At 53.6% G+C, this 25,074-nt stretch overlaps 1 protein-coding gene across 1 annotated transcript; it reads left to right on the forward strand.

The window, feature by feature from the left end:
- The first annotated feature begins 11,644 nt into the window (after window positions 1-11,644).
- EXTL1 (exostosin like glycosyltransferase 1) lies at window positions 11,645-23,772 on the forward strand. The gene is made up of 11 exons (XM_037500153.1): window positions 11,645-13,214; window positions 17,780-17,870; window positions 18,174-18,281; window positions 19,051-19,170; window positions 19,739-19,871; window positions 20,070-20,176; window positions 20,923-21,012; window positions 21,744-21,830; window positions 22,161-22,321; window positions 23,273-23,444; window positions 23,590-23,772. Exons 1-11 carry the CDS (start codon window positions 12,442-12,444, stop codon window positions 23,770-23,772), a joined length of 2,025 nt encoding a protein of 674 aa, XP_037356050.1. The 5' UTR covers window positions 11,645-12,441.
- Window positions 23,773-25,074: the final 1,302 nt, after the last annotated feature.

Below are 25,074 nucleotides of genomic sequence, written 5' to 3' on the forward strand. Positions count from 1 at the left end.
AGCTGGTGGCATGGTTTTGGCTTCTGTGCCATCAGGTTGGGGACCATGTTTAGCAACATTGCCACCACCATCCTTTCAGGAGCCAAGATAAAGTCATCGAGAGAGTGATGACAGCACCGCACTATGGTAATTAAGCCCTGGATTTAATTAAAGCTGTGGCTGGTGGTGGTGGTGATGGCAGAACATAAAAGCTCAGCGCAGATCAGAGAGTAGCGGCTTTTGGCTAATTAATCATTCTTCTGCAGCTGGCTCAGAACACCCATGACTCACCAGAGCCCCCAGTTATTAGAAGGGTAGCTGTCTCCTACTCCCAGACCAGGCCACACTGGGGACATTTACTGGCCAAGTAAGCTTCATACTCCCCAGGAACAGTCTCCTTCACTGTCTTTGTCACTCTTAGAAAGATCTACCCAACTCTTCCCTGTTGCAAAATAGACAAGAGCCAACAATGATCAGTGACCTGAAGCCAATTCTGCAATCCTTTGTCCCCAGCCCACTTCCCAGTCAATGAAATTCAACTGTTTTGTTCTTCAAAGCCCACTTCCCAAAATGTAATATAAAGCCCATTCCCTTAACCTTTCTGGGAGGTAGATCTGAGTTCTGAGGCTCCTATAGCCTGCTGACCTAGTTTTGCATCAAAGTCTTTCCTTTCCCAAATTCTGTAGCATAACTTTTTGGCATTTATATACATTAGATGGATAAACCCTTGACTTTTTCAGAAACAAATCCCAGTTTTATGCTGCACATTGCTAAGTCCCTTCCCAGGGCTCAGAAGAGACTATGAAGCATAAACTTCATTAATTTCTTCATACTGTGACTCTGAAAAGGAGAAAATTATACAATATCTTGATTGCTTTCAAATCACTGCTCTTATACAAATTGTACCCTTGCCCTGAGGTTGAAACCTGCTCAAATATACTTAGCTCTTTCTTCTATTATAGCTGGGAAGTTAGTGAGTAATGGGCTAGTGATGGAGGAATTGAGTTGTGTCCCGCTCTGAACATAACTGCATTTACTTTTGTCAGCATTGGGAACCAGAGGGAGCCCAGATGAATCCTCTTCTAACATCCTGTGAATAGGTAGAATATATGTTCAATAAAGCCAAGAACAGAACTGTACTTTATAACTGCTCCTATAACCATTTGATTCTTCCATTCAAATATTGAGCACCTAGAGTGTCCCAGGCTCTGTGCTCCAGACGGGAGGTCAGGCTGTGATAATGGGCATTCATTCTCCACCTACACGATGCCTTCATTCTAGTGAGGAAGCAAACATATAACCAAGATAATTACATACAACAAGCAATATTATGATTTATAAGAAATATATATTTGGTTATTTAGATGACCAAAATATATTTCTCATATATATATATTTGACCTTCATAATACTTCATAATATATTTCTCATATATATATATATATATTTGACCTTCATACTTTCCTAAGTGTTGAGGAGGATAAAGGTGTCTTTTGTTATGTGAATAATGTGACTTTTTTGGGAAAGATTTATTTATTTATGCATACAAGAGCTGGGTTACAGGCCAGAGGTGCAGGGGGTGAGAGGATTCACTAGAGACAGAGTGGGGAACAGAACAGGCAGATTGACTGAAATACACTGCTGAGGGGAGCAGCGGGCGAGACAAGAGAGGTCTGCTGCACCATGTGCACTATGAAGCAATAAGGTGGCTTTTTGAAGCACCTAAGGATAGGGGTTAGTTGCCAGGTAAACCAAGCAATTGGAGGGTTGGAATATTCAGTCCCACCTTATGGCCTCTGGGGAGGCGGGTGGGGCTGGAGGTTGAATCAATATCCAGTGGCCAATGAGTTCATCAGTCATGCCAATGTAATGAAGCCTCCCAAGAGGAGAGGTGGTGTTGTGTTAGGACTACAGGAGGAGATCCATGTGGACCCAGATGTAAATTCCAGTTTCTCCCACTTACCCACACAGCCCTGGCCTGATCATCTACTCTTTTTCTTAGAGGAGTGTTGGAGAGCTTCATGGTTGTAGAGATTGGCACACCTGGAGAGGGCATGGAAGCTCCTCTCCTTTCCCCATCCCTTGCCCTATGCCTCTCTTGCATCTGGCTGTTCCTGAGTTTTGGCCTTTTGAATAAAGCAGTAATCTAGTAAGTGAATAGGTATCCTGAGTTCTGTGAGCCCTCCAAGCAAAATAATTGAACCTGAGGAGTAGGTCCTGGAATCTCTGGCTTATAAACAATGGTCAGAAGCACAGGTAATAATCTGGGCTTGTGACTGACACCTGAAGTGTAAGGATAGTGGAACTCTCCGATTTGTAGCCAATTGGTCAAGAGCACAGGACTTAAAACAACTGGAGTCTGCAACAGAGAGTGTGTCAGAAGGCTACTTCCTGTGGAATCTCCACACACCTACATTGCAGTTGGGCCCAGGGACCCTTTCACTGTTAACTACTTGACAGGAAATAGGATGCTTCCCTGGAAAAGAAAAAGAGTGAGAAGCTCAGAGGATGGCCTGGGAAGGTTTCTCTGAGGAGCTGGTATTCGAGCTGAACCCAGCCATACCTACCATTTCGTGATTATCTACTGCATATAGACATAGTAGTTTTAGTCACTTTCAAATTCTGTACCCCCTTTTGACTCTCCTAGAAAGTACGTCATATTCCTTCTACTTTTCAGACAAGGAAACAGGCTCGACTCTATTGATACGTCCCTTCCTGATCGCCCTCTCCAGGCTTGGTTTCCAGCCAGCCGAGTGAGCCTGTTCCTCTCTGCTTTCTTGCCTAAGAGCTTTCATAGGTAATCATGAACCAGGAAGGGGAGGAGATGTTCCTCACTCGAAGGGCAACCCAGCCACCAAAGGAGCTGACGCTTCCCTATCCTCAGATAAGATGATTTTGAGGTGCATTCCGTACTGTGTCTCAGAGTCCCCAGGGGAATGAACCCAGTGGCTCTCAGCAGGTTTTCCCTTCCGCATCTTACTTTCTCTATTTCCTTACTTCACTTCTGAAAATCACCTCCCAAAGAGATTATCCACACTCAAGCATCAAGGTCTGCTTTGGGGCAATTCAAACTAAAAAAAAAAAGCTTAGATGACCAGCCAGAGCCGTGTGGGTAAGTGGGAGAGCTGGAATTTGCATACAGATCTCCTCCTGCAGCCCTATCACGACACCACCTGTCAACAAGGCTGAAGCTGGAGGCCACCCCCATAGCCTGCAAAAGGCCCTTCGCACCCAGACCCTGCTGCGCTTGCCTGTCTCATCTGCAATCTCCTCATTCTCGGCCACCCCTTGCTCCTGACACAGTAAGATATGTGGGGACATGACGTTTTCCAGTCTGGCCATGCCTTTTCAGCCCCATGCCCTTGCAAGTGCTGTCTCCACTGTGGTCCCCGTGGTGCCCACCTTTGCTCCATTTGCCACCCTCCATCGGATGGATGCCAGCTGTCGATGTCCAGCCCCCGTAAGAATCAGGCTTGTGCCAAGTACTTGGCATTCCTGATCTTATTCCGTTGGCACAGGAATTCCTAGATGTCAGAACTTTCCCAATTCTCAGGTTAGGAAACAAGTCTCATAGAGGCCGGGTGACCAAGGTCTTAAGTTAATGACTGGCAAGTCAGGATGGAAACTTACATGTACCTGTCCTGTCTGGATGTCTGGTTGGAGGGAAAGGGTAGGAATCAGGGTCTCTGAGACTGCTCCAACATTCCCCCTTTGTCAAGTCCATCTTCACAGCTGAGGGGATGTCTCCTGAGGTAGTGACCAGAGTCCCAGCTGGAGGAGCAGGGGCTGTGGCGTGCAGAGGAAGGAGGCCAGGCTGAGGAAGCTCCTTACATGGAAGCTAGGCATCCGACCCACCCCCACCGAAGAGAGGAACATCACACTCTTTTTACTTTCTGGCTCCTTCCATGCTTTTCTGCTTCCCAGAATCTCTTATCAAAAAATGATTCTTGGAGGCTGGGGCAGTTCAGGGAGGCCAGAAGCTAAGGAAGGCCCTAATTCTCTTTTTAATCTCTCCTGGCTCCCAGCCTGCCTCCAATCCCATCAAACACCTGGTACAGGCTCACAAGCCTGCAGAGCATGGCCTGGTGGGTACCAGAGTCTTGGCAGTTTGGGGAAATGGGGGTGAGATGGTGGCGTGGGACCCTTGGGAGCCATCCCATGTCGATCCCTGCTTAAAATCCTCCCAGAACTGCTTTCAGCCTCCACTACAAAGGTTGCAGTCCTCACAGGAGTCCAGAAGCTCTTCAAGATCTGGATCAACTCCCCTCAGCCAGTCAGATTCACTTCTCGCACGAAGTGCCTGCTGGCCTGCACTCAGCCACCTCTCTATGTTCAGCCCGCTGATCTCCCCACAAATGCTTCTGCTTGCTTCTGCTGCGCCATTTCACCTGCTTCCTGTCCAGCCTTTTAAACCTGCCAGAAATGCCGCTTTCTCTGGGAATCCTGGCTGAACCCCACTGTGCAATCTGGTTCTCCCTAACACTCATTGTCATGACCGCACCCTTAGCCCCTCCAGGGCAAAACTGCCATCATATTCATCTCTGTGGACCTAGCACAGCACCTGGGTGTTGGCTAAAGAAAGAAGCACCCCTGGACAGAGGTGGCAAACCTCTGGGCAAGTCAGGTCTATTGGTATAGATGACAGGGACGGAGGCAAGCTGGGCGGCGAGTGACGTGCATAAAGGAATTTAAATTCGATGAAAGGAAGTGGGTGGGTGAAATTCAACCTCTGAATTTCATAATAGTTAATTGTTGCTGTGAACTTACTCTGCACCAGAATTTAAGGTGCAGGGGTTCAGAGGGTGCCTCCCCTCCCTAATCTGAAATCCAAGTGAGAATTCTGCTGCTGGGAGAATTAAATGCAGGGGCTCCATCAATGAGAGCAATAACTATGTCTAAGGAATATCAGTCTGGGCCAGGCTCCCAAGGGCGGGGGCCAAGACTCCCAGAGATATGTGACTGAGACCCCTTCATGCATCCTAGGAGCCCACCTCTGGGTCTGAACCCTGCTCCAGCTCCCAGCCCTCTGCTGGGCATCTCCTCAAAGAGCCAACAGAAAGCTGTGTTTGCTCTGCCAAGCAGCATCCCTGGGGAGGAGAGAGAAGAGAAATAAATCTTCCAGCTCTAGCTTTGGAAAGCAGGCTGTTAATTACCTAGAGTTAGAAGCGTCAGGCCTGCTGGATAAACATTTGCCAAACATTTGCCCACTGATTAACTCCTTGGTGCCCAGGGCTAAGGTGGCAGTTTCCAGATTTGGGCTGCTCTGGGAGGGTTCAGGAACTTGGGGGACCTGGGAGTGGTTTCTGGCACCATCAGAAAGGGTCTGATTCAGGTGTCGAGGATGTGAAATAGTAACTAAAAGCACTTGAAACAGTACTTAAAAAGTGCACAGAGAGAGCCAAGTGGGTGAGGGGGAGGTCACGGTCCCTGCGCTCTCACCCAAGAGCTCACTTGCAAGACACCATTCAGGCTCAGGACCAGCAATAGTGGGGTTTATTTAACAGACGGGAGCCTGGGGAAAAAGAGTTTCTGAGGCCAGAAGTGGCTGTCTCACCCCAGATAGTGTCCGCAGTGTCCAGCAGCTCCAAAAGCCACTTGTGCCAGATGGCACTGTCCCATCGGATGGCATGCTGGTCAGCAGTGCAACAGGGTCCAGCTCACAGTGGCAGCTGGAGGTGCTCACAGGTGGGGTCACTAGGGTTACACTGCAGCAGTCCATTGCAATAGTCTGAAGGCCAGGCTGGATAGGATTGTTTGCTGGACTATACAGGAATGGACTCAACAGCACCAGGAGGCGGTATGAGAGAACCAGAGGCAATGGACAGCTCTCAAAGGTGGTTGATAAGAATGCCTGGTCAGTGATGAGTAGTGCCAGTCAATACGGGTCACCAGGGGGCAATGTCAGAGGTACCAGTGCTGCAGCTCTTTGCGAGATATTGGTATAAACCAACAGCCAACAACCCTTTGAGGCACTGCACTAAGGCTGATGTTGCTCCTTATAGGGGATGTCAGAGGCAGGGCTGGAGGCAGGTGCAGTGGCCAGGTCTCTTCAAAGCTTTATGGAGGTCTAGAAGTTTCCTGAATGCTTCTTTCTTTGGAGGTCAGCAGCTGACTGACTCAAGCTGGTTCTTGGTCTGCCTTATACCCTCTTCAAGGGTCCCCACCCTACAAGCCAATTGGACCCTTTTCAATTCTAAGCATCTGATTGGTCTGGTTAGCACCAATCAGCTCACTTCCATTTTCAATCCACATAATAAGTTCAAGGCCTTGACTGACAGCTGGAGAGCTTGAACCTGATTGGTCCATTTATCATCCTGGCTCCAGATATAAAAGGGATAAGCCTGCTCCCTCACCAGATTGGCCTGCACTGAAGTCAGGCCAGGCTCATGGGCCAGAGGCTCCAGTTTCATAAGGACCAGGGTTTGAAATGTACTTTACTTGACCTGTCCAGGCCTACTGTCCTCCAGTCTCCACCCCCAGACTTCTGCCCCAGCATTACAGGTCCCCAAAAGTGGCCAGGGCTGAAAGTTCAACCTGCAGATTGGAGCAGGGATGGTATCCTACTTGTAAGAGGCTGAACCAGGATGCCTGGCCCCCTCAATCCCCTGTGGCTGTCTCTGTGTAACAGAAGCCCACCCTGCAGGAAGCAGATGCCCACCTCCCAGGGGAGGGGAGCCCAGTATGGGTCTAAGTGTGGCTGGCTGGTAGGTAGTCTTGGGCTGACTATGATTATTCATATGTGTGCATACCTGTGTAGGGAGGAAAATTTTTCTTTCTACCCCTCTAGGTTCTTTGGCTGATCTAATAATTAAACTGATGTGGACAGATTAATAGGAGAAAAACAATTTTAATTTTGTTCCTACAAGAGCCTGAGGCTCAAGGGCAAGTCAGACAAATGAAGCTAATACGTCATCCTGAACTAAGGAGTGGGATAAGGGCTGGGGCTTCAAAGAGGAGGAGGTAATTCAAAGGGGAGGAGGGTAAGAAGAGCAGATGTTTGCCCTGCCATATAGATGCGTCATACAGATAAAAAATTACCTCTGGCAATCACTCCCTTTCTAGGCCAGGCCACCCATCAAAACTCTTTTAGGTAATAAGGGAGAGATAAAGTTTTTCTTGAATCTGCTGACTCTTGATTGCCTTCAGGTCAAACCAACCCACATGCCAGAATGGCACTTTTAGGGGTGGCCTATTCTGCTCCCTTTCTCCTATTCAGTTTGCCAAGCACTTTCCCCATGTTATCTTATTCAACACAAACCTGTGAAGCAGGCCTTAGCCCCCTGTGATTCAGGCTGTTGCTCACTGGTTGTGTAGCCTTAGAGCAATCACTTCACCTCTCTGAACCTCACTAACCTTACCTGTAAAGTGGGGAGAATGTCTGCCTCCAGCAGTTTTGCTGTGAGGCTTAAATGAACTCATGGATCTAAAGAGCTCAACAGCACCTGCCGCAGTTCAGCAAATGTGACATCCCCTCCTTTGAATGCCCCATTTTACAGAAGAGGAAAACGAGGCTCAGTGGACTAACAAATTATGATCTTCCAAATGTTAAAAAAAAAGATCATCCAGAGTCAGCACATGTCAGTGTTCAGTGTTGTGTTTCACTCCTTCCTGAGGAAACTATCAGGGTGACAAGGGTGCTTCAGAGGACTCGATGATAGTTAATGAAGCAGAGAGAATGCTGGAACAAGATCGCCAATCACATTGCAAACTGGCAAATGCCCTGCAGTTTATAAACGTTGGGGTCATCTCTACTGGCAAAAATCATATCACTGTAGGACAAAAAAATCATTTGTATCTTATCTTTTTTCTACAAATTAGCACCTTAGTTCTCAGACTTATGAAATGTCACATGACCGGGGGCTGGTTACATGATCCCCAGTGGAAGGATGAAGGTCAGTTTCCTCGTTGCCTCGATTTCACTGTGTGCATGCTTTTCCTTAACAAAGTCAAGTGTTGATAGGATGGGAAAGGGAAGAACTCAGCTTCCAAACTGCATCCAGATTACTTCTGAGTAAGAATTCCAGAGCTTTTTGTTCTGGAAAGCCAGTCTTGCTACCACTTTAACCTGATGGTGTGAAATTGAAGGCCCAGATAACAGGGTGTCACTTGTTCAAGGTCACAGGGCTATGCCTGGGGAGGGGGGAGCAGAAGCCAGAACCTGACTCCTGCCCCTGCGTCCCCCAGGTTGTTCCCCTGCCTCTACCCAGGGGGAGGCAGGTGTGGGTTATCTACTATGGGCAGACTCACCTTAGTTGGAGCTAGATTAATAACCTGGGTCCTCTGGGGATTGACCATGGCCTGGGGTTGTTTGTGCTCCAGCAAGTGAGAACTGAGACCCCACAGCCTCCAACCACCCATACCCCCACACTTGTTAGTTCTGCAGTAAGACACCAGACAGCTCAGAGCTGGAGGAACAAATAGCAGCAGCTGAGAAGCAGCAGATGGGTTTCCACGGTGATCGCCTCCTAGAGCTCTAAATGTCTTTCTGAACAGAGATAGCCGTGCAGGAAGAAGAAAGTGTGGGTGCAAGAGGGAAAACCCAAGTCCTATCCTGGTCTACCCCAGATGGACAGCTTGATGTGCCTGGGGCAAGTCGCCCCCTCTCCCTGTCTGAGAAGGAATGGAGAATACCAGTTGCTAGGTGCCTGTTCTGTGCTCGGCTTGGTGTGCTGAATGCTGTGCTTTCATTTTGTCATGCAATTCTCTTCCACCAAGCCTTTGAAGAAGGAGCTATTGTCAGTATTTTACAGATGAGGAAACAAGCACAGAGAACTGAAGTGATTTACACAGGCACACACAGCTTGTGAAGAGCACCCAGCTGAGCTCTTAGCCAAAGCACTGAGGGGTGCCAGGTCCCTTCCTCTTAGAAAACTGGGTCCATTCCTTCTGGAGATTTTAGGTCCAACCCAGAAAGGAGGGGAGGTATAGAGAGGAAGGCAGAATCAGGGTGTAAAGTGGGAACACTTCAGATCACACACAGAGCTGTTAGGCCCCATTTTCTGCCTGGCCTTGGCCAACATGGCGCCAGCCCCGCAAGCAGGAGCACCATGCCACCACTGTGACTGTGAATCAAACACTGCCCTACTCAGGGCTCTGGGATGAAAGAATGGGGGCTCCAGAACCCCCATTGTCCCCAAATCCACATAAAGGCGGCCACACCCCATGCTGCCTCCTCCCAGAAGCCAGGCCTTCTCCTCTCGCCATCACCCAGCTCCACCCCCCCCTCCCCAGAGGGTTGCCTCCAGTCCCACTGATCACACAGCTGTAGGATGGGAACTCCTGGTAGCTTTGATGAGCCCAGAAAAGCCCAGTCGAGGCTCAGGGGCCTTGACAGAGTCCAGAGTGTATTTTTAGAATGTGCTCAGCCCTGCCTGCCAAGATGCCCTGCCTTCTCTTCCTTCATCCAAACCCCAGGGCGACTGTGTGGATTGCAGTCCAGACAAGCCCAGGCCCAAGCTGGCCTGAGAGCCTCCCCTGCAGGCATGAAGATAGGAGAGAGCATGTGTGTGTGCACAAGTGTGGGCACGGGCATGAGCCAATCAGGGTGCCAGGGCTGGGGGTGGGGGTGCTGGAACGGAATCAGGTGTCCCTGAAAGCCCCTCAGCAGCTAGCCTTGTCCTCCCAGCCCTCTTAACTTTGTCCGTCCATCCATTCACTCTCTCAGCAAGCAGTCGTTGGAGATTTATTACACTAGTACTGGGGATAAGGAGGAGTGAGACACGATTCCAAACCTCAGAGCTGGACTCCTCACCCTTGGGGTCTTGGGGAAGGTGTCACTCTGTGGGAAGCTTTCCCTGGCCCCCTGGATCAGGCAGCCCACAGGTGCACCCCCACGACCCCATTCCCTCCTTCTGTAATCACCTGGTTCCTAACTCTGCCCACCGCAGAGCGAGCCCGCTGAGGGTGGGGTGTGCATCTCACTCAGGAGATTGAACAGGTGTTGGGTACAGGATGGACTGCTGGGAACCTGGCTAAGGTGCAGGAACTTAGGCCAGTGACTTAGGTTCCTGGGGCTGTTTCCTCATCTGCACAATGGCATGGAGGTAATAAGGTACAGCAGGTCCTCAAACAACATTGTTTCCTTTCAATGTGGATGAGAAAATAAAAAATAAAATCCTTGCCAAGTCACATGCAAGAATGTCTTGGAAGACCTGGTTTCCTTATAGTTCGTGCAGCTTAAAATCAATTTCCAAGAATCTCCCCACTGCATTAAGTGACTTTCTGCACCTCCTTCGCAGCCTCCACGGGAGAGGATTAAATGAGCGAATCCACTAGCACTTACAGCCCTGCCTGGCATGCAGCGTAACCCGAATATTAGCTATCACCGTTCCTCAGTGCACCCCAGTGCTGCACAGAACCTTGCCCATATTTACTCTCAATAAATATTTGTTGACTGGATGAAGGAATGTATCTGTGGAAAGCAGGATGAAAAAATGGCATTTTAAGCCAGAGCTGGGCCCTAATTCAGCCTGAGGAGAGTCAGGGAGGCTTCCTGAGGAAGGGAGCCTTCTGTTGATTTCTGCACGATGTGCAAGGTGGAGGGAAGACATGTGGTGGGAACACCCAGAGCAAAGACTGGCCTCTCTCAGCGGGATGCACACAGGGATGTCAGCACAGCACCTGTGACTGAAATTGTGGTGAAAAGCCCAGGTTTCCCTTTGCTTGCCCTTCTGGAACATTCTTGCATGACTGAGCTGCGCCTTGCTCTCAGATGATCTGCCCACTGAGGGTAAAACACTCTGATAGCGACTCCCTGGAAATATCAGAAGCCCTCTGGTCAGGGGCAGCAAGGAAGGAGGTGGCCCCCTGATGAGCAGCCCCCAAGGGAAAGTCCTGGACGAACCATCTCATGACAGATGCCACTAGCCCTGTCTAGAGAGGAGCAGAGAACTGGCGTCAACCCGCAGGAAGCAGAGTCCACTCAGGGTCCACCTCCTCCTCAGACCAGGGCTCCCCCATCAGTTCAGTGATTCCTCACTGGGTGACGTCACCCGCTCCTGATTCCCTTCAGAGAACACACACCGAGAAACTGACCAGGGGAACCCCTGAATGGCGTGCAGACACATGGAAGTCAGGTTCAACTTTGGGAAGAATTTCCCATGGGGCCTGGGCAGACATTAAGCATCTTCCCTGCAGAGCTCCAGGCAAGAGCAGAGGTGCCAGGTGTGGACTGGAAATGCTGAACGAGATGAGGGAGGGCGCCCCAGACCCCTGGCTAGGGTGACCAGTGAGAAGTTCTACAGATTAGGGTCAGGAGCTCAGGGTTCGACCCCCTACCCTGTGCTTCTTCGCTGAGTGACCTTAGGATAATACCATCCCTTCTCTGAGCTTCACTTTTTCATCTGTAAGAAATGGCAGTGCAGTGGTGAACCTCTGCCTTAAGGGTTGTGTGAGAATTCAGAAACAGGGTCTCCCCTATCTTGGCAAAATGTGAGGTGTGGTTCCTACTGGCTATTCTTTTTTTTTTTTTTTAAAGATTTATTTATTTATGAACACAAGAACTGGGGTACAGGCTATTCTTATTAGTAGAGAAAACTGGCTTTGAAGGAGTTAAGTGGAGACCCCGCCTGCCAGGCAGGAGCGAATCAGAGCTGGCAGGGGAGGAGCCCAGCTGCTGCTCGGATAGAGATGCAGCCCTTCCAGATACTGCCCCAAGAGGGGACAGAGAAGGCACCGCGGGGGCTTGCCGGCTGTGGGACAGAGACTTGGCACGGGGTCCCTGGCTTCTGCACCCTGATAGCTCCGAGCCAGAGGGTGCAGCTGCTGGGTGGGGGAAGAAGGAGCTGAGTTACCTGAGCCGGGGACAGCAGCGGGTAGGAGAGGACCACAACCCAGATCCCTCCTGGGGCTACCCACGCAGGGGGAGCATCCAGGCCTTGACCTCAGCTGACCCTGATAGCCTAGATGGGGTGCAAGGTCTAATTTTAGCTAGAGTTCCAGGGCCCAAGTCCAGGAGTAGCCAGGGGACACCAGGGCTGCTCAGGGGTAGCTCAGGCAGGGGACAGACTGGGGAGACCAGACCTGCTTCCTTCCAGCCTTGCACCCTGGCCAAGCCCTGATGAGTCCCCCATGGCCTGGCACACGACCCTCCCTTCTGTTGAGGGGAAAGTCAGGAGGTGCAGCCAGGAGGGCAGAAGGACACGGCCTTGCAGTCCTGACAGGGGTTGCATCAGCCTGAGAGGGCCCCAGAAGCAGAGCCCCTGCTGAGAGCAAAGGTTGACTTGTCCAAAGGCCGAGGAAGCAGAGTCCGGACCACAGGAGGACAAGGCCAGAAAGCTGGGTCTCCCGACCTCCTCGTGCCTGACCGGCTTGACCTGACACCGGCAGCCCGCTCTCCCCGGCCTCAGCCGTCCTATCTGTACAATGAGGACACTGAACTAGAAGGTCCAGTGCAGCTCTGGCAACCCACCCCCAGACCCCCCACTCTTCTGGCTTTCCCCAGGCCTGGCTGCAAGTGGCCACATGCAGTTGTGCAGAAGAAAGTCCCTCTGGCTGGCACTGTTGGCCTCCTGGCTCCTTGTCCTCCTGAGAGTCCTGCCACTCCTTCTTCACCTGGCAGTGCCTGCCAGACCTCGGCCAGAGGCCCCGGAAGGCTGGCCCCACTGGTTGGATGCTGAGTTCCTACAGAGCTTCTCCAAGCCTGGGGAGCTCCTGGAAGATGCCCCTCGACCGCCTCTGGCCCCCCACAGTGGCAGCTGTGACTGGGGAGCTTGCTTTGACTCTTCCAAGTGCAGGGGCGGTGGCCTCAAGGTATTCGCTTACCCGGCGACTGGACAGAGCTCGGAGACTCACCGCAGGATCCTGGCTTCCATCGAGGGCTCCCGATACCATACATTCAGCCCTGCCGAGGCCTGCCTCTTCCTCCTCCTCAGTCTGGACACCCCGGCTGGAGATTGCAGCCTGGTGCCCCCCCAGTGGAATGGGGGCAGGAACCATCTGGTCCTCAGTCTCCAGTCAGCCCCCTGTTCCCAGACCTTCCGGCTGGGACAGGCAATGGTGGCCGAGGCCAGCCCGGCAATGGACATATTCCGGCCCGGCTTCGACGTGGCCCTCCCGCTTCTCCCTGCAGCCCACCCGTGGCGAGGCAGGGCTCCTGGCCAGCTGCGACAGCACAGCCCCCAGCCCGGGGTGGCCCTGCTAGCCCTGGCAGAAGAGAGGGGCGGGTGGCGTGTGGCAGGCAGCGACTCTGCCTGCCCCTGGGATGGGCGCTGTGAACGGAACCCTGGATCTGAGCAGTAAGTGGAGCTTTCCCCTTGGGGGCTGGTGGGCAGGGTCTGTGATGGGAGAGAGCCCAGGGTCAGGGGAAGAGGTCAGGACCAAGATGGGAGGGCTTGCCGGCCCTGGCAAACTTAGGCCTCTGCTGCAGCAGTGGGAGTCAGGTAGCAAAGAATGCTACCCCCCAAGGGGGTGATTTGCCTCAAGGGTGTCCAAGGCGGGTTGGGGTGTCCCCCAAGAAGACTCCCTCCTACTCCCTCTGGCTAACTTCAACCCCTCCTTCCCTGATATTTTATCTGACATGGACTGCTCTAGTGTTTGCTCTGTGCTGAATAGTGGGTCTAATAAAATAATACTAATTGCTGCCATTTAAGTGTCTGCGTACCAGACACTGACGCTTAGCGAGGTTAGGAACTTGTCTGAGGACACCCATCCAGTCTTTCAAGCCGGAATTGCCTGTCTCTGAGGTCAGCATTAGAGTGTTGAGATTTAAGCAAGGGGGTTAGACATCACATGCCTCAGAGCGGCCATGGAGATTAATAACTGGTCACAGATGAAAGGTGCTTCTCTGTCTACTTTTGGGGATAAACCTCTCCAAGAAACAGGCTTTGGTTACAGCAAATACAAATTAGGTCAAAAGAACGTCCCAGCAGTGAGAGTCCTGGATAGACCCATAGACAAGGGCTTGGAGAGCTTATTCATGCGCGGGGGCTAGTTGGGGTCACATGCTTCAGGTGGTAAAGTAGGCACCCCTTAAGTACCCTTGCCCCTCTCACCCCCAGGAGGCCAGCATTATCCAAGACTAGCTGGACAGGCAGGGAGGAAAGTCCTTTTGAGGTTGTCCAGGGCCTCTGAGGCGGAGGGATCCCCATCATTCCCCAGGCTGACCTGACTTGGAACCTGTCACTTTGGAATCCTTGCCTGGCTCCCTCCCCTGGGCATCTCCCCATATTCTGCTAGAACAACATGGGCTATTCTGAGCTCCCCTTCCCCCGAGGAATTCTTCACCTGGCCAAGTTCCATTTTTGCCTCTGCTTGGGGCTTCTGGGGCTTCTCTCAATCAAAGGGCTCTTGTGGGAATGGGATCCTGTACCTCCTGAAGGCACATGGCCTCCAGGGACCCCCGCCAGGGGATGAGAATGGAATTGCCCTGTCACCCCCTTGCAGTACCCTCCATGCTCACAGTCACCAGGGGATCCCCCCAGGCACCTCAAGTTCAGAACTCAGGCAGAGCTCACCTTAGGAGACACTTCTCTGTTCACCAGGCCTCGTCTCCTTTTCTAACCAGGCACTTAGCTGTTCTTGCCTCTTAAGTTATTGCTAATGGTGGTTGGTGATGAGTGAATCTGAAAGCTTTTTCAGCCTGAACTCCTTTGAGAAACTGAGAGTTAGGGAGCTGCCCGCTTAGGAAGGTGCTTACTAAGCGTTTACTGATGGATCCAAAATTGGCAGAACAGCCCAGGTTTTCTAATCCACATGGCCACCCTCTGAGCAGCATTTTTGATAAGTTAATTTCCCAGGTATGATGCTTAGCAGCTTCTAATTGTCCTCTGAACTTCAAGACCTTCAGACTTTGGCCTCTGCTGGTGGGGAAGTTTGAGCCTCAGTTTCCCTAAAGTGCCTGGCAGCTGCCTGAGCCAGCCAAGCAGATTAGGGATGGAGTGAGAGAAGCCTTGTGCCACAGGGCCAGCCCCCAACCCCCAAGGTGGCCTGAATAAACAAGTGCTGGCCAGAGAAAGAGGCAATTCACAGGCCCCGCTGTGCCACATTCACTCAGCGGGTCTGAGGGGGGAGGGGCGAGGCTGACACTGCGGGAGGCGCCCAGGCCCAGGTGTAGGACCAGCTTTACAACAGCAAGCTCCCTTCAGGGGAGAGGTCATTCCTATTTCAGGGAACAGGAAACTGAGGCTCGAGGGCCTCGGTTTGGGCCTTTGGTGACAAGCTCCATCTTCACCACGGCCCCCTCACAGTTCTGACCGGGCACTGGGATGGAGCGAAGTTGGCTCCAAAGCTCATGTTTTTCTACCTTCATTGAATGGTCTCCTGTGGCTTTGGAATCAGCCTCCACCCATTTAAATTGCTATTTATTTATTTTTATGAATAGCGAATTCATTCACTGGGTACAACATTCCAAAGGTATAAAGGGTCTACAGTAAAGTCTCGCTCCCACCCCCTCCGGCCACCCAGTTTTCCTTCCTGGAGCTCAATACTCTTTCCAGTTTCTCAGGTGTCTTTTCTGAGAGACTGTGTGTGTACAAGCTGCGTGGGGATAATTCTGCTCTCCTGTTTGTTTGTTTTTTTACATAAATTCAAGGCATGCTTCAACACCCCCACCCCCCCCAGCCCATCTCCTCTGGGCACAGGAGGCACAAGGACCTGTGGTACTTGAAACGGAAAACATGTTTCTGTCTTAGGATAGAAAATGTGAGAATATTTTCTTTGAAAATCAGAAGAAATGAACTTTTAGGTAAAAGAGAATGTCTTACCATAAATGTGAATATGTTCACTTTCATGCCAACAGTTATCAGATATATTTTTTAACATTTTAGTGGGGAGGGGCATGAAGCCCCAAGTGCCGAAGGCACAGGGAGTCACGGTGGGGCCCTGGGTAGAGCCACACTGATTCCTTCCTCAGAAACCAAGACCCGAAGGTGCTGGCCTGTGGCCCACCCCTTACAGGGTCACAGAGCCCCAGAAATTCATCAGCAGTTACCATAATGTCCCCTCGATAATGCAATCTCACACACACTCAGGTGCTCGTCTAGCCTCTGCTTGTTTGCCTGTACTCATGGGGAACTCACCACCTCCCAAGACCACCCACTGGTTACTCCCAGCCAGCTTCATTACTAGAATTTGTGCCGAAATAGACCTTTCAGATAAGTGGTCCTCAGTCCTCTAGTGCGCACTGACCAATCACTCATTTAGCACCCACTAAGTGCCCATTATCTGCCAGGCCCTGGAAAAACTGAGATGGGTACCCCTGCCCTCAAATAGCTGTCTTAGAGAAGAAAGTCACTGGTTATGACACACTGTTAGAGAGAGGCCCCGTTAACTACCGGCCTGGCCCCTCTACATCAGAACTATGTGACCTCTTTAGGCCTCAAGTTCTTCTTCGTAAAATGGAACATTCACAGTCTGTATGGTTCTAAAACACAGTGCCTAGAACAAGGTGTGTGCTCAGTAAAGGTGAGCCTGGCTCATTACTATCACAGTGCATACCGGGACTGTGGGAACAGAGAGCAGGGGCCATTTCTGGAAAGATCAAGAGGGCTTCCCGAAGGAGGTAATGTTTGAGCTCAGACACTAACACTGAGTAGGCGGAATTCTTGCAAGGCAGGAAGGGGTAGTCTAGGTAGAGGGAGAAGGACATACAAAGCCACAGAGGGGGGAATAATGCAGATTAATGAGGACTGAGGGGTGCAGGTATTGAGCAGTCTTGTGTCTGAAGCCTTAGACTTCGGGGTTTTCAGTCTCTTTGGAGACTGAGGACCATCGATATGGCTTTTAATGAGGTAGAGCTTGTCTTATTTATCTTGTGGCTTCCTCCAGGGGCAGCCTAGTAGACCCCTGAGCACTGAAGAAGGCAGGAGTCCTCTGGGAGAGCCCCTGAGTGGCAGTCTGGAGAGGTTCGAATAACCCAGGGAGAGGAGTTAATCACATATTGGTTATAGTTCCAGCTCTAATCCAACCCTGCCTGTGACCTGAGCCAGTCCTTGGGTTTCTCTGAGACTCAGTCTTCCCATCTGTTTAGTAGGGTTGGTATAAAGGCTATAAATCCTCACAGGTTTGTTTCATGAAGGTTCAGACTCAGGACAACAAGGCTGTAGCTGAAGAGGGTCCGGGGATCCTCTGGGCCCTGTTCACCACCATTCTCAGGCCTGTGAGCCCTGGAGTCCTGGGTTCCTATATCCCAGCTGGGTCTCAGGCCCTGGTTCCCTGAATGGGCAGTGTCTCAGGGAGGGAGCACTGAGGAGGCTGTGACTCCTGCTCCGCCCCACACACAGGCACAGCAGCCTGAGTGTGGCCCTGGGGCTGAGGGAGGAGATGGGAAGAACAGAGGAGGCCTGTCCTGTGGAGGGAGCCTCTGGGCAGCCGTTCCTGTGTGGTTCCAGGCCGGGGGGCCAGCCCACCTCATGACAAAGGAGGCTTTCATGGCCTGGGCTCTCAGAAGGGAGGTAGGGAGGCGGGCAGGGCATGGAGACCACTCAGGTGAGGGGTGTCCAAGGGTCTGTGTGTGGCAGAGGGATGGGCCTTGGAAACGTCCAGTCCCACCACCTCCATTTTGCACATGAGGAAACCCAAGTCCAGAGAAGAGAAGGGAGGGGTCTAGACCATCCCCCAGGGCAGAGGCAGAGCTCAAACCCAGACTGTGGGCGAGGACCGGTGTGATGCCTCCATTTGTGTTAGCATGCCAGTGTGCGGCTGCACAGTGTTAGCACGCCAACACGCTGGTGGGTGTGCACATGGGGAAGGTGAGTGTGCTGGGGGCTGGGAGGGCAGCTATCAAGAGCCCCCTATCAAGAGTGGGGGCAGGGGAGACTGCCTTAGGCCTCATGTGTTGGGACCCCCACCTGTGCCTCCCTAGGACCCAGCCTGGGGCAACGCTGCCCAATGCCACCTTTTGCCTCATCCCTGGCCACCGTCCTGATGCCTCGCGCTTCTTCCAAGCCCTGAAGGTACAACCCCAACTTGGGCACCACCCCACACACACACTCCCGAGCTGGCAGGGGGTGCTCTGGGCCCAGGGGAAGGGGCAGGGAGCTCTCACTCCTATGTTCTGGGACTCAGGTGTGCCTATGGCCACATTCACCACACCCTCTGCAGAATAACTGCCCCCCACAAAAAAAAGCCCCACTTTTCTCTCCTCTCTAACGCTTGCCCCCAACAGCAGCAGTTGCTGACTTGGAATTGGGAGGTGGGTGAGTATGTGCAGGTGGAACTGGGTTCCCCAGTGGCCCCCCTAATGCCCCCTCCCCCAGGCTGGCTGCATCCCTGTGCTGCTCAGCCCTCGCTGGGTGCTGCCCTTCTCCGAGGTCATTGATTGGACTAAGGCGGCCATCGTAGCTGACGAGAGGCTCCCACTTCAGGTAGCTCAGGGCCCTGCCCATGGGGTGGGACTGGACCCGGGACATGGGAGGGACCCTAGGATCCTGGTCCCCACGCTGGCCTCAGTCCACCATGGATCATATTGATGGATTTGCCCTCAGCCAAGCCTGCTCTCTGGGACTCCTGTGGGATGAGATGGGGCAGACACTCCCAAGGCCTCTGAGGAAATCCCAAGCCTCTTTCAGCCTCAGTTGACCCATCTGTAAAATGGGATGTTAGACTAGATTATTTCCACAGGTCCAGCTCCATTGGCCCATGACTGCGTAAAGACCCGATTTAAAGGAAATCTACAAGAAATGGAAAATCTGAGCGTCTCCATGGGACTTGGGGTGGGAAAGCAAAATGCACAGTGACTTTTCCATCAGATGAAACTAATTTTGCCCAGCTCTGAAAAGCATATGTGAGTCCTGAGTCCTCAGAGAAGTGAGAACGGTAGCAATAGCACCATTTCCCAAGCCTCCAGTGTGAATCATCTAACAATCCTCACAACCATCCTCAGAAACAGGTGGTTATTAACCCCACTGGACAGGTGAGGAAACACTCAGAGAAGTTAAGTGGCTTGTCCACGGGCACACAATTACTAAGTGTACTTAAACCCAGCTTTGTGTGACCCTTGCACACTTGATTTTTAGATTACCTGGGTCTTGACTGTGGTGGCTACTGCTAACTCATTCGGAGAACCATGGGAAGAGAGTCTGTCAGGGCCTGACAAGGCCCCATGCCCTCGCCTTCTCTCCCTCTGTTCCCCAGGTCCTGGCTGCCCTCCAGGAGATGCCCCCCGCACGAGTCCTTGCCTTGCGTCAGCAGACCCAGTTTCTATGGGATGCCTACTTCTCCTCAGTGGAGAAGGTCATCTATACCACTCTGGAGGTGAGGGGGACTCACCTGGGGGGATTCCTGCCTCATCCCCATTCCCTCTCCACACCCCTGTCTCGGGATACCTCCCCTGCCCAGGTGTTTGAGCCCCCCGCACCCAGACGCTTCTGGGATGAATCTGAGTCTTGGCTCTGATCTCTTGGACAAGTCCCTTCTCCAATCTTGGCCTCAGTTTCCCTATCTGTAGAGGTTCAGCTATGGTTAATTGATTTTAAAGCATGTGCCAACTCTAGTAGACAAGCAATGACTGCGGGTGGGAGTGGGGGGTGACCAGGAGGAGGGTGCTATGTTGAGAGAGATTCTGAGTCCAGAAAAATGTCATGACCTGGTAGTGATGTCTGCCCTGAGTAAAGGAGAGGCAGCAAGCTCATCACCACCTGCACCTGGACGCCTCCCTGAGCGCCATCTGCTCTGGACTTCAGCATCTGAACCTGCTGTCCCCTGCAGCTGCCACACTGTGTGCCGGAGGGGGGGGTGTGGGGCTGCACCAGGACCTCACTTCCCCAGACCCCACCAACCGCCCCGCTGCCGCTCCTCTGCACAGCCCGCTCTCACTTCACAGGTTATTCAGAACCGGGTCTTTGGAGCTACTGCTCACGCATCGCTGCTGTGGAACACCCCCCCTGGGGCACTCCTGGCCCTGCCCACTTTTTCTACAAGCCCCTCAGACTTCCCCTTCTACTACCGACAACACGGTATGCCCTGGGGTTTGGACGACTTAAAGTTCCCTCCTCAACTCTCCCAAGTCTGCCCTTGCTTCAATCCCGAGAGCTCCACCAAGACCCTCCCCAAGTCTCCATTATCTTTCCTGACTCCTGGGGTCCCTGACTCATGTCATTCTCCAGTGTGTTCTGTCCCTTCCCACCCTAATAGCCTGTGTCTCATTCCCTCAGGCTCTCACCCTGGAGGCAGGTTCAGCGCCCTGATCTGGGTGGGGGCCCTAAGCCAGCCCCCGCTGAAGCTCATCCAGGCGGTGGCAGGCTCCCAACACTGTGCCCAGGTCTGGCCCCTTACCAGCTGGGATCCAGGGTGGGGCAAGGGACAGGGCAGGGCTCCTGAAGACATCTAGACCCCAAGGATAACCAGGCAGTTTGGGGGGAGGCCCCGGGAGGGTATTCAAATGCCCTTGCTGCCGTCCTCTGTTACGTCCCAACCTCCACATTCCTTTATCCCATCCCCATTCCTCCTTCCCTCATGGAACTAAAGCCACCTCACAAACCAGGTGCCTCAAAGGAAGGCTAGAAAAGTAAACATTCATTCATTCATTCACCCAGCAGTCATTTCTGAGCACCAGGCCCTGAGTATGCAGAGAAAAAGCAGGAAAGGATTTTGCCCTGGGCTTCAGCTGAAGTTCACAGCTCTTGACATACAGACTGAAATCTCACTTCCGGAGAAGCCAGGGAGACTCAGGGCACAGACAGAGTGACTCCAAAGATTGGGCATTTGAGCTGGGGTTGGGGGTGATAAAGGAACAGATAAATCTTCAAGAAATGGGGATAGGGTTTGGGGTCAGGGCCCGAGCTAGGAGTGAGTGTAACAGACTCTTGAGTTCCAAAGCCATGGGCGCTACCTCCATACCACTGCAATTCCTGCCGTCCAGAAGCCCAGAGGCAAGAAGAGGGCAGCAATGAAAGGACCTCGGATCCAACTAAGCTTTCCTCCATACTCACCTATCAGCTGCTCTCCCATATTTCCACCCGCCCCCCTTCTGCCCCAGACCTCAGGAACACCCCCCTTTCCTCCTAGATCTTGGTTCTCTGGGGCAGCGAGAGCCTACCCCCACCCAGGTGGCCCAAGACATCAGTGCCCTTGACAGTCATTGATGCTCACAGGAAGGTAAGGGGTGGGGAGGGGCATGGGAGGGCTGGACTTGGTCCCTGAATGCTGGGAACTGGGGAGGGCACACAGTGGGTGCTTTACTTGGGTCTGAGTCAAAGCTGGACTTAAAGTAGGGTCTGAAGAAATCAGAGTGAGTTTTGGCTACGGTCTAATAGAAATGATTCTCTTCCACCCCTAGCCCTTGTGCACTGTGCTGCCAGAGAGCTGCAGTGTTATGGCATGAGGGAATGTGGGCGGGTGTACGTTGGGTGTCTCAGATGAAGAACAGAAGAGAAACTTGAGATCTTGAGGAAACAGGCACAGATGGCAACACATTGAGCCAGAAAGGGGCGACCTGGAAGAATCTGCATTGGTGTGCGCACACGCTGGCCGTGTGTGTCTCTGCACAACCCCTTTCTCTCTGCACCAGTTTCTTTAAAACAAAGGATGTTTGACGACCGGCAGCTCCTCTCAACATTGAGAAGAGCATCTAGTGTGACATTAGAGGAGTCCTGAGCCATCGGCACTGGAATCACCCCTAGGGACCCACTGCCCCCTTTTACCAAATGGGGACCTGAAGTCCAGAGAGACACATGTCCCCCACTGTGAGCTCTGGGTAGGCTTGCTCTGTAACTGCCCCTCCTGCACACCATCCCGCAGGGGGTCCAACTTAGCTGATACTTAGATACCCACTGGGGAGCCAAGGGATGGCCCCACGACTGAGGTGTCCGCTCCCCCTTACCCTGCAGGCCAGCAACCGCTTCTTCCCCTACAGTGCCATCAGCACCAACGCCATCCTCAGCCTCGATGCCCACAGCAGTCTTTCCACAAGTGAGGTGAGGACTGGGCCCAAGAAGAGCCCACGTGAGTAGGGACAGGTTCCTAGAACTGGGGGGGACCAGAGGTCAAGCCCCCTCTTTTTGAAATCACCCCAGCAAGCCAATCAGTCTCCTCCTTAGAAATCTAATAGCAGTTCTCACAGACTCTCTTGAAAGCCTTGCTTTTATGGCTACCAGCTGGAAAAGTTCCCCTAAGCATCCCCTGGGAAGGTTCACGATCAACCTCTCCCTTGAGTCCCCTCAGCTGATGGGCCTTGCCCCCGTATCTCTGGAAGTTCCTGGCTGGCCGGAAGTCCTTCCTCAGACCTCACTTAAATATCTCCCCAGGTGGACTTCGCTTTTGTGGTGTGGCAGAGCTTCCCGGAGCGGATGGTGGGCTTTCTGACCTGGAGCCACTTCTGGGACGAGGCTCGGGATGGCTGGGCCTACACTGCAGAGAAGACCAACGAGTTCTCCATGGTGCTCACCTCAGCTGCCTTCTACCATCGGTACAGATGGTAGCCCGGGCCTGGGGTCAGAAGCCAGAGAACCCCTCGTTGAATCAGGACCAGAATAACCTGGGAGTGAAAAAAGCCTAGAGCTGAGATCCGGGTTCAAGGCCCAGATCTGCCACTTCCTAGTGTGTGATTGTGTCTCCTTGCCCCCTTGAGGTTTAGCTTCCTCGTCTGTAAAATGTGGCAGGTAGTCAAATGAGAAAACCATGCTTAGCCCCTGGTGCACAGATGGGTGTGCCCTCCTGCTCAGAACCGGATTATTTTAAGTAGAGCCGTGCAGAGGGCACGGGCAGTGTTGGGCGGGGGAGGTAAGAAGACAATGGCCTTGAAGCTTTATAAATGTGTGTGATGGGCCAGAGTTTGTCCCAGGGCTTCCAGAAGCTCTGAGGCAACCTAGTCCTGGGGCAGGGAGTGAATTCTGGAGGGATGCTTCAGAGGGGTTCCTTAGACATGTTTAAACCAAGATGTGTAACCTGGCACCTCTTAGAGATTTATCCAGGGGCTCTGCAAGGGATTCTTGGTAAAGTGAAAAACACCTCTGTTGACAGGGTGGGGCCAGGTTGCTCTGAAGCTGGGGACAGGGCTCAGGTGGGGGTGAAACTCTTCTTGAGCTGCATCAGCCTGGTTAATCCACAGCCTTCTTGAAGATGGTCTCTGGGCTGCCATATTTTGATGACCTTTGTACCAGCTAATCCTCTTATCTGGCCCAGTTAGACCCCAGATCCCAGGGGTGGGGACTCAGGATGGTCAGAGAGTACACCCCTGGCTGCAGACCAGCCACAGGGCACAGAACAGTGCGGGCTAATTGTACTTGGGGCTGGAACTCTGAGGTGGGCAGGGCTTTGGAAAGGATTGGGATCAAAGGTAGTGAGGTCAGGAAGGAGGAGAATGGGCCTGAGGGGTGAATTCGGCTGCAGCCTCTCCCTATCCTGCTCTCTTGCCCAGGTATTACCACACCCTCTTCACCCACTCCCTGCCCAAGGCTCTGAGGACCCTGGCGGATGAGGTGCCCTTCTGCGTGGACGTCGTGATGAACTGCCTCGTAGCAGCGGTCACCAAGCTGCCACCTATCAAGGTGCCCTATGGGAAGCAGCACCAGGAGGCCAGACCCCTAGCGGTGAGGATGGAGGCACAGGGCGGCGCTGGCTGGGAGCTGGAGGGAGGGCTCCTCTCCTAGTCTATCCAAGACCTTTTTGCGGCGGGGGTAGGGATGAGGGGCTGGGGGGTCGCAGACCACAACCGCCTTTCCCTCCCGCTCCCAGGCGCCCGGCGACGCAGAGCCCTGGCGGGAGCCGCAGCCCGCCGCCCACGACTGCATCAACCGCACGGCGGCAGCGTTCGGCTACATGCCCCTGGTGTCCTCGCGCCTGCGCCTGGACCCGGTGCTCTTCAAGGACCCGGTGTCGGTGCTGCGCAAGCGGTACCGCGGCCTGGAGAGGCCCTAGGAGGGGCCCGCGGAGACCCCGGCCTGGTCGCGCCCCGGCCGCCGGGGGGTGGGGGCGGGGCCACGCGGAGACCCAATCAAGGCGGCCAGTTACTGACACGTCAGACTGAGATAGGCCAATCGCGGAGCGAGTGCCCGGAGGGGGCGGGGCTCCGCCCGCTTCCCACGCGGCGGCGGGTGACAGCTGCGGGCGTGCGGCCCCGCCCCGCCCCGCGCCTCTGCCCCGCTTCGGGGTCCCCGCTCTGCGCGCCGCGCCGACGCCACCTTGGCTTTCAGCTTCTCGCCGCCCCGGGGACTTGCCCGAGCCCCGTCTCCGCTCTCGGTGGGTTCGGTCCTGGCACCGCTCCCACTGCCTTGCAGGACGGGCGCCAGAGCCCCGGGGGTCTCTGACCCGGCCAGTGGCCGCCGGTGTTCGACGAGCAGAGACGGGGACGCGAGCGTGGCGGGCCAGACACCGACGGTAGCAGGCAGGACTCCGCCTCCCTCCCTCCCCGGGGTCCCTAGCTGCCCGGGAAAGCAGCTGCCCGCAGACACCCGGGTTGCCAGGCGCAGTCCTAGGGCCCCGACGATGGAGCAAAGAGGCCCCAGGAAGCCCCAGTTTTAGGGTTTGGTTCCCGACAGCGCGGGGAGAGGAGAAAAGAAAAGGGAGCCAAGCGGTCGGCCCCCGCCCGGCCCGGGCCCGGCCGCGCCTCTGCATTGCCGGCCTGGACCGCTAGAGGCCGGCGCCGCGCCGCGCCCGGAGAGGGGTTGGCGTTGTCAACGCAGACTGCGGCCAAGGAGACTTGGAAGGGTGGCGGTGTGCAGCCAGCGGCCTGAAAGCTGGGGAGGAGGTATAGAAAATAAGCCCCTCCCCTTGGCCCACACGCTTAGGACTGAAGGGGGCACTTCTAAGTAGGTTGGTGGGAGCAGGGGCGGCCAGGAGCTCCCCGGAGCCGGGCGTGTTGTGGAGGAGGGGACCTGGGTTCTCCTGGGTTCATCCACCTGGACCTGGAATTATCACTTCCGAAATAAAGCGCAGTGCCCTTGCCCCCTCAGGCTCAGGCTATAAATACCTCTACAGCAGCTGCATGGGGGGAGGAGGATTGGGGTTCGTCTGGGAGCAAGGACAATTCTGGAGAGGTGGGGGTGGTGGGTCCAGGGTATTGACTGTTTTCCGGCTTCGAAACTCCCAGGAAGCTTTGGAAACTCCCAGGACTCTCTCACTGGCAGGAACATGCGGTCTGCCAAGGCCCCTCCAATGCTTCCCACCCCCATCCCACAGCCTGCCCTCTGGTCCCAGGATGACTCAGGTCCTCCCAGGGGA

Source organism: Talpa occidentalis, unplaced genomic scaffold (assembly GCF_014898055.3).
Source record: "Talpa occidentalis isolate TD23 unplaced genomic scaffold, MPIMG_talOcc4v2.1 talOcc4.9, whole genome shotgun sequence".
Classification (NCBI taxonomy): domain Eukaryota; kingdom Metazoa; phylum Chordata; class Mammalia; order Eulipotyphla; family Talpidae; genus Talpa; species Talpa occidentalis.